At 41.3% G+C, this 14,721-nt stretch overlaps 1 protein-coding gene across 1 annotated transcript in view; it reads right to left on the minus strand.

Moving 5' to 3' along the window:
* Positions 1–14,721, minus strand: part of dpf1 (double PHD fingers 1) — a 46,385-nt gene continuing 31,664 nt past the window's right edge. The window contains 4 exon segments of the mRNA XM_035155445.2: positions 1–4,916; positions 6,404–6,485; positions 7,101–7,213; positions 9,613–9,732. Of these exon segments, the coding sequence (XP_035011336.2) occupies positions 4,846–4,916; positions 6,404–6,485; positions 7,101–7,213; positions 9,613–9,732 (386 nt within the window). The 3' untranslated portion in view covers positions 1–4,845.

Raw genomic sequence — 14,721 nt, forward strand, 5'->3', positions numbered from 1 at the left:
GGAAGAGAGAAAAAACGGGGTAAATCGAGAAAGCTGTATGAATTCACAGAGAATGACTGACAGCAGTGATGACAGCAATGCGGTCACAGTCCATATTTCAAAGCATTCCCAGGTACCAGTACCAGACAAAGAAAGAGAGAGAGAGAGAGAGAGAGAGAGAGAGAGAGAGAGAGAGAGAGAGAGAGAGAAGGGGGGCTGGGGACGGGGTAAAAAATGTCCAGGAAGATTTTATCTTCCTCTCGAGGTAAAAAATACAAATTAAAAATTCATCTTTATCCAGTGTTGTTTACAACAGACAATCACATTGAAAAAATGCAAAGATTGAAAAATAAAAAGTGCACCCACACTCGCACTCACACACACTTACAGTAAGTTTCTTATTTTTGGGGAATAAAAAAAAAAAAAAAAAAAAAAAGTGCAAGCAAAGATCACAGAACGACAATTTACAAGAGAGGCCGACTCTCAACCCTCTGACCGAGCCCCCCCAACAGCACTAAGGTGGGAGGAGATGGTTGTTGTAGGCGTCAACTTAAACCAGAAGGTTCCTGCTGCGGCTTAGTTTGACCCACCCACCTCATCACCACCACCACCACATTGGTTTGTCCATTTATACAAAGGGAAGGCTCAAGTTTCATTGAATAATCACACTGATACCCACATTTTCCAAAACCCCAACATCGCTTCCTCAGCCTCCTCAGATAGTACAATCAAAATTGGTTTGACTCCACCATGCTTCTCCTATCAGGTGCGGGAAGGCTCCCATTATAAAGGCTTTTCAGTTGTCATCGTCCATCCACTCAAACATGTCCATTATATTCAGACATCATCAACATCCATTTCATTGTTAAACCTGTTACCATTAAAACAAATGTAAGATCGGATTGATGAATGAGAATAACATTTGTTTTGATTGAACACTACTTGTTTTGGTGGCAAATAGAACACTGATATTACAGGTATACCTGTTTTTACCTCTGTAAAAACAGGTATACGTCTCGATCCAAGTGGCTTGGTTTAAAGTTATGCATTCATGCACATGCTTTTGTTGTAACCTGCACTAACCATTACAATCTCCTAGCAGTGCCAAGTGGTTCCACTGAAAAGAAAATATCTGCAAAATAAAACGATTTCACTATTTTGGTTTGGTTTGCTTCTCTGACCTTCCAGTATTCATAAGTGATTAGACACACACACACACACACACACACACACACACACACACACACACACACACACACACACAGAGGCATTAACACACGTTGAGAGCAAATGCAGCCACGCTGTGCAAAATGTGAAAAAACACAGATTACAAAACCAAACACTGAAACAGGAAATAAACAGGAAACCAACAGCAGTTTAAGGTTTTTTCCTTTTCGTTATTAAAAAAATCAATACTGACAACATCAAAATATGAAATCAGAAACATTTCAGGTGTCATTCATGCATCAGTGGAGTTACACTGAATCAAGGGGTAACACAGTATTTGCACCTAATGTCCTCCTGTGTCAGATGGCAAACACGATTGCAGGTCAGGTGGTACATTCTCACAGCTCACCCGATCTTGGGAGTTTCCTTTTAGAGATGTGATGCAGCATTAAAATGAGATGGTCATTCAAAAAACCCACAACCAGCTGAATTTGACCTGTTTCATACTTTGATATGTACACAAGAATATTAAATACTGTATGAAAAAGGCCAGTTGTTGCTCTTAATTCAATCCCCTATTTACAGCTATTGTCTCCAAGCTTAAAGCTCTCAAATCACTTGATGGATGTCCTCTCTAGACCATACGAACAAAACAAAACATCCCACTAATTCAGCACTTCGACTTCTGTTACCTTGCAATCCATCCATTAAAGTTGTCTTGAAAGAAAGAAAATATTCTTTTCAGTGCAATCTCAAATAATACATGCTGGCTGGCTGGCTGGCTGACTGGCTGGCTGACAAGATCAATCACTTTATAAAAATCTCAGCCTCAACATTTCAGCTTGGTCTTCAAGTGCTGATCTATTATACTGGCTTCTAACGTGCAGAGCAGACTGACAGGTAGCAGGATTTAAAAACTTTTTTTTCCTGTGAATTTTTCATTTCACAAAACAGGTGGCCTCGAGTTTTGAACGACACAAAGATGATAAAAAAAACAGCTGTTATGAGCTGGCAACCTAGCAGACGAATTCATCCTGCCATCAAACTTTGTCTTCTCCAGCACCAATATCTTGTGAGTTTAATTCGCATGTTTGATATCTTCATCTTCAAAGACCAAGATCGCAAAAATCTTTATTAAATGTTTCGTCACTGAGGGTCGAACAGAAGCAGGATATTTGGCCATAATTTGGTGACACTGTGACTGCATAGAACATAGACTGTAAATAAAGATGGATGATGTGTCTCCACTTCCTCCAAAATCAAGCTAAAATATCAGGAATATGGGCGCCGCCATCCTGCCCTTTTGACACCTCTGCGCAGTGGTGATTGTTGAGTGGAGCCGTGGCATCGAGGTCCTGCCGGTACAAGCACTCAACCAATCGTGAGTCAGTCACAGCCGTCAATCATGGCGTTTTACACCTCAATTAAATATTCAAAACCAAACTTGCTGGAAAGATTAGCACATGAAAACACATTGGAGTACTAAGAACTACCTGAAATGGCAGAAACCATATTTGGAAAAAAATTATTTGACATGTACTTTTTAGTTTAGTCCATGTCCCATCTGCTAACATGGAGGAGGCATCCATCAGGGGGCGATCAAGATGATTTGGCTTTACTTATGGGAGCTGTCATGACATCCAACTTGATTTACAGTCTATATAATATAATGGAGATTAACAGGGGTTGTTTACTGTCTCTTACAAGTCATTATTAATGTTTTTGAGCCTCAAAAGACATATTTTTAGTGGAGTATTGAACTCATACCAAAGAATTTAGCATCATCATATTTGTTGAGAATGAAGTCTCCTTAATGTAGTCAAATCTGCGATGGTTATTTCCATGACATTCAGAACTAGTTTCATATTTTGGGGAATATATATAGCACTTTTGCTATATTGCCAACAGTTAGACTAAACAATAAGCCAGGTACGATGGCTCGAGCCAAACGTACAGAATCCATCTACCAGCACTTCTCCTAAGAATCACGTTATTTCTCAGTCGTTTCAACAAAGTCATGTTACAAAGGGTGAAAGTGACAAGTTATGGTTTTACAAAGGGCAACGTGTGCCAGACAGCGTCTTGGCTGGGTGCTTTTACTTCCTGGAGTCACTTCCAAGAAAGAGTCTGGCACATATAGTCCACAACTTGTCTTTTTGACTCTTTGGTTTGTGCATATGTCAGATGTCAGGCTCATCCTTTTACAGTTGCTCACTTTGATTTAGGACTACATTGAGACGACTTGTGACTTGCAGAACAAAGCCGTTGTTCCACCTCTGCCTTTACAGAAAAAAAATGACATTCATATAACCTTCTCGCTGCTCAAAAATCCTCTCGCAGATCCCACCTGGCATGAAGCTGGCTACAGTTTCTGTATCGCTCAAAAAAACTCACATAAACAGACACACAGGCACACGAAGAGTTTAAAACACACCCAGTTTGGCCAACAGTTATTATCACAAACACATTATTGCGAATTAAGTGTGCTTTCTTTTCAATTTCAATCAAAAGATTTTCTTTAAAAACAATTGAGATGGCTACATGCAAATGAAAAATAAAAAATAAAAAAGGGAATCATAAAAAAAGACGTTTTTGGGCCTTGGCATGGGCCGGACAAAGATCTGCATTGACCACACATCAATCCTACATTCTTGACACACAGATAATAAACACCAAGCACCAGGAGAGTTTCAGTCTTGCATTGGCTTCACAGTCGGTGTTTCATAGAAGGGGACAGGTGAATGGAGGTCAGGTTCAACTTGTGAGAGCTGCTAATCCTAAAATGTCATTTTTAAATACATTGTTTTATCAGAAATAGCTGATGAGAGAAAAAATCCATCTCTCCTCTCATCGACCTTTGAACTCTAAAGCCTTCTGTGTCGGTCCCAATATGCATTGTGTATTTGTGGAAACCTCATGCAAAGAGAGAGAGAGGACATGGTGAGGTCAAAGATGGCCTGAGCTCCTGACCAGTTGTTTTCCGGTAAGGGGGAGTTTTTTAAAACGTGTGAAGATAGAGCATCAGTCTTAATTCTGTACAATTTGCTCTCCCTTTGAATCTGCACAGGTCAGCGAACCCTGCAGACAAGAAACTGAGAAGCGCTCCACAGCCCAGCTCTGACATACACTGCAAGGAACGGAGGGAGGATATGAAATCTTGGTTCAGTGTACTGTATATTTCACAGTTGGCTAACAAACTGCTCTGTGGTAACCCGGGGTCTTCCAAGTCCTGTCCTCGGCCTAACACCTATCCATTTTATGAATCCTCACTCTCTTCTTGACTGACTTTCAGCTGAAGATCATTAGGGCTCTTCCAAGGGCCCTTAAGAGGGTTCCTGTGGAGTAGTATGCCTCTGAAGTGCCCTTGGCAGGCTGGAGTGTTTGTCTCACTAGCAAACTTATAGTCAGCTGATGAATTCCTCAGAAGTGAGGGGGGAGGCCGCTCAAGCACAACAGGGAGCGTGTATGACACAAAAGGACAGAGGTTGGCTTGCTGCTGGAGAATGGGTTTAAGAATGAGTATGGAGCCGTGGGTGCTGTGTGCTCGGTCGTGTCAAAGGTCGCGGGGACAAACTGTGGAGGAAGTGGCGGCGAGGAGATCAGAGGAGGAGGGAGGCAGCTGAGGCACAGAGAGGGGCATTGGAGAGGTGGCTTGGGAAAGGATGAAGGGCCGAGAGGACGAGGCGCAGCTTTCGCAGATTAAGTGAGGGTGATGTAGGCTGAGGCCTTCTCCTTCAGTTGTCTCAGACACAGATGACAGCTCCAGCTCCCTGCAACACACACACACACACACACACACACAAACGCACACGCACACGCACACACACACACACACACACACACACACACACACACACACACACACACACACACACACACACACACACACACACACACACAGAGCACATCACAGATCAGCAGTTCAATCACCGCTATTGTAAAGCCTTGTGAATTAATCCCTCATTTCAGACAGCATTAAGTAACACTGTAAATTAAAGCCCCGTGGTGAAGCATCACATGCTGTGCCTGTGGTTTGGAGATGCAGGGGACTTGACAAGTACTTTGCTGTGGATTTTGGCATGTGGTTTGTACCATTAATTAAACATCCACTTGAGACAGATGTTAAAATCCAACACTCCTTCTTGCAGCATCTTTTACACTTCAATGAGAATGTATTTATGAATGTGTGTATTGTGGCTGTAATGTATTTTTTTTTGTAAAGTGCTGTGTGAACACTAAGCACAGTACAGTATGTTTATATGTATATAACATAACCTTTCACGTTCTCTGCTCAAGCATAAATCTAAAATAACTGAGTAGATGTCTTTCATAAATCAAAAGTGTTGCATACGTGGGAAGAGCATGACACTGTTAGCGAGCGTTAAACACGTGTGGCACTGCTGCTGTATGTTCAGCCAAGTGACACTCTTGCCATGGAAACAGATTATTTTTTGGACTACCCGTTTCCATGGCAATGCCATCAAACATCCTAAGGCAGCCATCTTATGTTTCGTGGGGAAAAAACTACTGGATTCAGATGTACCTGCTCCTGTTCTGTGATCACACACGCAGCATTAGGAGCATTTCAGCTTGTGGTTAATTCAATTCAATTAAATTCAAATCCATTCTAACCCGCCAAATCATACTATAAATGATCTCAAGGCACTTTACATATAATGTCGAGACTTATTCCGATTAACATGAACTGAAAAAGAGGTGACGAGTCCTGAGTGTCACCCAAACAACGACGGGTTTAGTCATGTTTTAAAGTCCTAAAAGTCAGCGTGTCAGATTACAGGACTGTTTTGACTCATTACCTCCACCAAAGAGGTTTCACTCCTGTCGGTTTGTTTGTTGTAAACAAGATTATGCAAAAACAACTGGAGATTTTGCAAGAGGGTGTCTTTCAAACTTTTTCATTTTCGTTGATTTGTTAGAGAATAATTCATGAATCTTGATTGAAAAAATCTTGCTTCTTTGGGGAGCTGATATCTATGAGTGTGTGCAATTTGGTGCAGTTTAATTAAATATAAAGGGACTGTTGGGCCTTGGCGGAGGTATGCACTCTACTGAGGGTCCTTCTAGTTTTGATTGTCTCTCCACCTACTGTACTGTTATGTAATCATTTACTAAAAAAGACTTGGACGGAATTACATGCAGGTTTGAACACTTGAGAGGTCCTGGTATGCAGTGTCTGTATGCGCTCTACTTAGTTTCCTTAGTGTTGCATTGTATTCATGCTCCGTGTTATACATACCCTCTGGTGGTTCAGACATGGGAGGGCTCAGACAGTACATGTGGTAGCCTCTGTCACAATCATCACAAAACAACAGCTGGTCCTGGAACAGAGGAGAATATTCAGATAAATGTCATTATGAAGTGGGAGACTTGAAATCAAAGCTGAGGACAGAGCAGCATTAATGTAATGTGTATAATACTGGAATATGTGCATTGGTGTTCATATAAATCAAAGGGTTAAGGTGTGACAAATATGCCCCTTGGTTATTTTTAAATTATAAACACAGATGCAGACCTAACAACCTCTCTTCACTGAAATTGTTCCTAATTCTCTCTGCACCGTGACTCTGCTTTACTCTTCATGAATTAAATAAAACCTGCATTTATTTCAGGTCGACAATTCTTTCTTCAAAGTTTTCTCACAGGTTTAAAGCTGTTTCATTCCACAGAGACTAATTGGGCAACAGTACAGCTCAGTGGATGGACGTCATCCTTCAGCCAGAGGGAGCCACTCTCGCATCCTGTGAATCTAAGCCAGCGCCTGAATCACTGTTCATACACGCTCAACAAGACTGTTTAAAACTTTACATAATGCATATACTGTATGTACAGGGTGTTGTGTGTGTGTGTGTGTGTGTGTGTGTGTGTGTGTGTGTGTGTGTGTGTGTGTGTGTGCAGCCACATGTGTTAACATGTAGTATAAAGTGAGATCCTACATCGTTTTCAGACGTGCCACACAGGCTGCAGGACTTGCACTCGATGCACTGCCAGCGATAAGTCCTCACGGCAGCCGTCATGTTCACTGTGAACTGCAGACAGGATGGGTGGCCTGGGTGCACACACAAACAAACACACACACACACACACACACACACACACACACACACACACACACACACACACACACACACACACACACACACACACACACACACACACACACACACACACACACACACACACACGCACACACACAAGAAGCACACATCCACATAATGTTTTTCATTGTCACTTTCTGTATTTTGAGGAAAGTCATCCATTATCCACCTATTCTATCTGTCCATCTATCTGTTTGTTCTTATGTGCAATTTTTTATACATTTCAGCAGTGGTGTTTTGTAGAAATGAATGAACTTAAATTACTTGATAGAAATTTTGGACAGCATTCTTCATGAGGTGTGGAAGTTGTGATATTGAGCTGTGATATTTAGCAAAAGGTGAAGGAACATGATTTAATTGGAGCTGTCTCAGGAAATATTATCATGAATTTGTGATTTGATTTCTGAAAAATACAGATTCTGGGAAATATTTTCAACATGACAGTGTCACTGCAGTGCACTCAAACTGACATTGAAAACAATTATCGATGTGTCCTATTGTTATTTTTCCTGGTACCTGCTCTTACATGGTACCGTAAATAGAATTATTACATCATACTCACTACCTGACCTTCATCTTTGTGAGTGATTATAAAATATAAAGAAGAGGACCATACCAATGTTTTGCATGCATCAACCCATTCATTACAAGTCACATACATCAGTTTTGGTTCTCTTTTTTTATTGTCAGATGAAAAGGAACAGATGGGGAAAGTATATACAGTACATGCAATAATACACAAATTCTGCATTATATACACTGCAATCTCTGCATGTATACATGTAACCAGAAAGAAAAACAAAACAAGTAAATAATACAACCACATAAAATCACACTTAAACTCTACTCCAATAAAATATACTGTGCAACCAAAATACATATCCCACAGATGCATCCATGTACCTTGTAATACATGAGAGACCCTCTTAAAAGAAGAAATAAACAATGGTTTATAATATCACAAATGTAAATTGATGCAGAAAAATCCAGGATTGAAAGGTGTGCAACAAGATTTAAAACAATTTTGTATTTTTGCTAGAAAAGGTCACACCAAGATTTTATTGAATCCCTCAATATTTCAATGCCAAGAAATGTCTGTGTTTGACAGCACAGTGATCAATGGACATGACCACTGTAGATGAAACTAGGAGCCAGATTGAAGGTGAGTTTATTCCTGACCTTGACAAGACCCGTCAGTCTGTTTTTTGTCATACACAAACTGTATCATTGTGTGTTTTGCACATACTGGGAGCTGCATGCAGGTTGTTGAATATCTTAATTTGTATTTAATGTGATTTGTCTAAACAAATTCACATGCTCAACATTGTACAAAACTTTATAAAGTCCCCAATCCTTCTGCAACAATGATTAATGAGATAATGATTACATTGTTTCTAGAATATCACTATATTATTGGCTGTTGATACTTTCAAAATAAGCCTTCAAATTTGAATTAATTCCTGACACCTCTCGAGTAGCAACAAAAATACAGTATTTTTGTTGAAAAAGAGAAATCTAGTGCAACAGCCTGTGTTCTCCAAAGTATGTCTTATTATTTTTGGAAGTTTTAATGTGCTGTCTTCCTTTCAGGAAGCAAAGGCTTCATATTCCTTTACACACAGAAAGAAAATCAACTTGCAGGAAATACGTTGAGGAAAGACAATGCATTACTTTTTATTTTGTAAGTTATGTTATTGTTGAATGGTAACGCAGCAGAGTTTTAAAATCAATCTGCATTTAATCCAACTAGAAAACATCAATCACACAAATAAAAGCATGAATTACAATTATGTGTATAGTGGCCTATAAGGACAGTAAACAATCAAGGTAGTAATTACCAATTCCAGCTCTATCGATAGGCTAGTTTTACGCTTACTACTTAAAGTCACAGTGTGAGATGATGCTAATTTGTTCACTAACTTAAGTGAATAACAATTTTGTATGTAGGTGATATTCATCTGTATATTTATCAGGAGAATCTCAAATAAGCTTTCACCGTATGAATTTTGTCCTTCAGGGCCACCATTTCAGGTTAGGTTCAATTCTCTGCAAATTGATTTTCAAACTGTATAAAAAAAATAAAATCTATTGCTCAACAAGCAACAACAAAAAGGTAAAAACACTACAGCAAAAGGTTATTAATGCGATTAGGTATACTGTACATGATTAGTAGCAGATGGGCTGAAACAAAACAAAAAACACTGGTATGGTCCATCCATTTTACTTGTTACGTGAAACTTGCATGTAGTTATGTAGTAGATCTATTCTCCACAAAGGAAGTGATTGGAAAATGTGTATCAACAGAGGACTGCCTTCCTCCTGCCAATTATCCCCTTCAGCGGTGCCCTACCTGAGCGTCCACAGTCTGCACAGGAGATAAGGTCTTCAGGGCAGCCGGTCTTCTTTGAACCTCCGAGGCAGAAGTCGCAGTAGCCGTTGGCGATCACTGAGCCGTCCGGTGCTTTCTTGGCTGGAAGTAAAAAAAAGAAAAGAGAAGAGGGTGAGGAAAATGGGGATTTTTAGCTTAATCCCTCCTGGGCTCTGGAAGAGTGGGATGAAGAGTGTAAACTCAGTAAAGTCAGCGAGGGAGCTGCATCAATCTCTCGACAGAAGGACAGATTGGACAGGAAAAGTCTATAAAAGTCCTAACATATCAACAAAGCAGCGGCCACCAAGGTATGTTGAGAAAGAAGAAACATCACCGACAGTATTGTAGAGACAGAGAGTGATTAGAGGTAAAATGCGATGTAAGACAAAGAAGAAGAAAGTAAATCTGTAACTAAGTCCCAGTTGCCACTATAGATTGCATACCATCCCAGCTGGGACAACACTCTGCCTGTCTCTCTCTTTGATTCAGTAAAAACAAGCATTGGTGCAGGCCAGCTTCAGCGACTGGGACTTGCCAAAACCCCTGTTCACCCAGGAAGTGAGAGGGGAGGGGATGAGGAGGGACAGAGGGTTCTGTTGGCGCTTATGAGGTCTGGTAAATACTGTAAGAAGAAAGAAACTGAAGAAAGACAAGTGTGTGTGTGTGTGTGTGTGTGTGTGTGTGTGTGTGTGTGTGTGTGTGTGTGTGTGTGTGTGTGTGTGTGTGTGTGTGTGTGTGTGTGTGTGTGTGTGTGTGTGTGTGTGTGTGTGTGAGTGTAGGGAGACTGCTGGGACAGACCTGCCATCATGCTGAGCACGGAGAGGCAAGCGCTCCATGTGAAGCCGTTTCATAATAATTATTAACAAGAGAGAAATTCCCCTTGCCTGAGTGCTGTGTGTGTGTGTGTGTGTGTGTGTGTGTGTGTGTGTGTGTGTGTGTGTGTGTGTGTGTGTGTGTGTGTGCGTGCGTGTGTGTGTGTTATCCCTCTGTCATTATGTCTGTCTGTCTGACTGTTAGTCCGCCTGCCTGTCTTACTGCTTTTGATTGCATAATCACTTTAATGGAAACAACCACTGCAGACGAGTCTGTATGTGTGCTTTCTTCTCTTCAGATGTGATGTTCTGGACGTGTCCTCCACAATGACTCACCAGGCAGGACGGAGCAACAGCTACACACATATACACATGCATGCATAGTAAACCAGTCATCCTGCAGAAAGACTAAATACTACTAATGGAGGTGATACTGTTAATGTAGTGTGTGTGTGTGTGTGTGTGTGTGTGTGTGTGTGTGTGTGTGTGTGTGTGTGTGTGTGTGTGTGTGTGTGTGTGTGTGTGTGTGTGTGTGTGTGTGTGTGTGTGTGTGTGTGTCTTTACATGAGCGACAGAGAGAGAGGTCATTAATCCATCCATTTCAGGGTGGAGTCTTATTTGTCCAAAACGGGAGGGGATGAGGAGAGGCGAATTTGATGGAAAAGAGGGGGAGAGAGAGAGAGAGAGAGAGAGAGAGAGAGATTGGGTTTCTACTCCACAGGGTCTGGCTTTAATCCTCCGAGAAATAATATAATAATATTAAAAAAATACTCAGATCAGGACGAGAGACAGAAAGACAGACAGAGGAGGGGAGGGAGGGAGATGAGAAGATGTACCTGCTCCTGCAGAATTCAACAGGGTTACAATGAGCAAAAACCATAGTTTCTACATATATATAAATAACTACATATAACTGCAGTTACTGGAATGTGTACTTTCATACAATGATGGATAACAAGGTTGTAAACTAGTATAAGTAGACTGAATCATCAAATGTAAGTAACAATGCTCAATCCTATGATGTATTCATAGACTTTCAGTGGCACAGATTTACTGCAAGTCAGAAAAGAAGGGGGAATACACCGACCAGAGTGGATTGTCTGGATCTTAGCTACAAGCAAGCAGCTCCACCTGAAATTCACAATGTTTTATTTCAACACAAACGTCTCCATCCTCCATAATTCTCAATAATCTCTTGCCTGTGATCTTGCTGGTGTCAGCTTTTTCTAATGATGAGAGTTTCATTTCTTTTTCAGAATCAAAAATCATTGGTGCACAGTATTTCGTATCTGCCATTTTACTTGAGTGTCCTTATTGGGTGAAACAAGCGCGATATAGCGCCCTCAGAAATGTGCTATTCTATTGTGCAACATACAGTAGCAAAGAGCCATATTGGGTCAGTGACGAGGCAAAACGATGATAAGTGTCAGAAATCTGAATTGGATGCTCCGAGCAAAGACGTAAAGAGAAAACGGAGCACTACCACCGGAGATCGAGGGGGTCAACGACAAATTTAAAATGTTGACTTGATGATGGTACCAGTTGAAGAGTTAAAGGCAGGGTTGGTAATTTTTATCTTATTTGTCGACACTGTCTTCACATCCTGACAGCTAGCAATAAATCGACTGAAAAAACAACAAAAACAGTCTGAGTCTGTGGCCCTCACAGGACTGTAATAAACGTGACCATTCATTCAGACCGAATGAAACAATTGACTGGCGTACCTGTCTGTCACAAACCAACCTGCCAGCCTGCCTGCACCCTGCCCGTGCTATCACTGCACATGACCAGAGACTCTGGTCTTTGGAGAGACATACACTGCTGAAGCGTAGATGATAGCCCGAAGTTAGCAAGTGAGTCACGGAAAAGTCGTCTTCTAGCAGTTGTCAAACAGTGAGCGTTCATGTGTTGGGGGCAGTAGGTTTGACAAGATGGCTGATGGGAGGGCGAGATGTATTGGTTGTATTTTTTCAAAGTGAAGCTTGCTTCTGAAAGCTTTTCCAAGATTACCAACCCTGGCTTTAATGGATCACCAACATCTGTACATCTGCATTGGTAACATAGCTTAAGAGCAGGACATTGAACCTGATGTGAAAACTGTATGAAGAGTTCCTGCTTCATATAAAAACAGGTAACAAAATAAAATAGCTGCTCTGAAATGACGCTGGTTATGCAGTAGGAGAATACAGTAGCTTTATAAGTGTATTTACTTTTTAAGAAACTAACACAGCCAGCTGTTTACTGAGTCTAGCTGAGGGATGGATAAACTTTAGAGACTGGGTGTATATGGTGTGCAGGCCTGGAGCCAATACAAACACGTCTCTGCCTCCTTGTACTGGTCAAACAAATTGCTTTTATCTTCGCTGCTTTTATTTGGGCTCACTGCTGCTGATTGGGCCTCGCAATCCCTGGTGGGATTGGTACACATGCGGATAGCCACACACTCACACACACACACACAGACTGCATTTTATCTGTGTCTGTGTGCTACTGTTATGTGCGTGCATCTCTACCTTTTGTACTCGTGCCTGTTTGTGTGTGTGCGTGTGTGTGTGTGTGTGTGTGTGTGTGTGTGTGTGTGTGTGTGTGTGTGTGTGTGTGTGTGTGTGTGTGTGTGTGTGTGTGTGTGTGTGTGTGTGTGTGTGAGGCCCCAGAGAGTGAATCAGCAGGTCCTGATGCATGTGAGTGAGCTGGGGCTGCCCGCTGGCCTGCCTGTACTATGGAAAAAAACTCCATCAATGATTAAACGCCTGTGGCCATGTTTCAGAAGCCGCCTGCAACCACAGACACGCCATTGCTGGCTAAGGGAGGGAGGGAGGGATGAGGACCGTGATAGAGAGAGAGGGAATAAAGAGGGCTGAGCTAATGAGCAAAAATAAAAGAGATATATGCCAGGTTGGGGGGAAAATGAGAAAGCGAACAAAGAAAGATGGCACAAGTCAGGTGGCTTTTTTCTGCTTTTCTCTTCTTCCTAACTCCCTCGTTTACCTTTACCGCTCCCCCGTCCCTCTCTGTTTCCAAATCTTTACCTGCTTCAGCCTTCCTCCTCCTCTTCTGTTTTTTACCTCCCTCCTTTACCTGACCCTCTTCTCCCTCCCTCCCGCATTCCCTCCCTCCTCTGCTCTCCTCTTCCAATTACCAGGAGGAGTATGAGCAGAACCGCACACTTCACAGCTTTCAAGTGTTGGAGAGAGATCCTCCTGGGAATTATCCAGCAAGAGATGAATCCTCAAATGCACCTCACCCCCTCCCCATCCCTCACTCCCTCCCCCAACAACTCCCCCAGCACCTACCCTTCCCCATCCTTCCTCCCTCTCTGCTTTATAATATTTTTCTCTCTCCCCTTTTTCTCATTTCCTCCTCCATGCTGCTCCTTCGTTACCTTGCATTGTTATTTTGCTCACTGCAAGCTCCTTTTTCCAAATTGAGCTTCTCGTATTTACATTCTCACATATTCATTTTAAGAATGTTCATATTTGCATTAATGCTTTCAACGGTTCAGTCAAGTGACGTTTTAAAATAGTTTTTCTGGTCAAGCCTAACATATGAGTAATTGTGGTTTTCTGGAAACAAAAGACCGAATAAAAAGGGAGAAGAACAGAAGGAAACATTGAAACTTGAAAAGCTTGATTCCTTACATTTTAAAATGTAATATATAATAAATCCTCGACAAAATGTATAAAAACAACAAGACAGATATTACTTATTTTTTTGATTTGTGCACATGCATTATCCAAAATGTTTCCAATAATGTTCAAACCCAGATAAATCCCCAATGGTATTCAAGGTAACAAGTTATTTAATTTTGGTCGCACTTTAATTTCGTCATATCAGCTTTACCCGTGGCTTTGCACATCTCTGCTTTAACCTCAGGGGCAAACGACGTACGCTGAAGGGAAAACACAATGTTGGCCAGTGTGCAAGTCTGGTATTTTTTTCCTTGTGTTGTTCACTCGTAATGGATGATGATTATTCATTGTTGTTTGCTGCATGTTCTACTGCCGAATCTCTCAATGGGGGTGAGGACAACAACTCCCAAGATCCCACGCTGCTTTACGACATCATCAAGAAGGTCTTCTGTTTTGATTCAGAGATGCAGCGGGACCAGGTTACATATATTCTTTAAATTACTTTTTTTATACATCACTGCTCTGTGAAAACTATGTATGTCCAAAACATATAAGGTTAGAAAAACAACACTGATAATTAAATGGGTATTAACCTTAAGATTTACAAAGTAGGATCTTTTTTTCAACCCACAGACATTCATCAGCTTGTC

The sequence above is a fragment of the Hippoglossus stenolepis genome, chromosome 4 (genome assembly GCF_022539355.2).
Source record: "Hippoglossus stenolepis isolate QCI-W04-F060 chromosome 4, HSTE1.2, whole genome shotgun sequence".
NCBI classification, from domain to species: Eukaryota; Metazoa; Chordata; class Actinopteri; order Pleuronectiformes; family Pleuronectidae; genus Hippoglossus; species Hippoglossus stenolepis.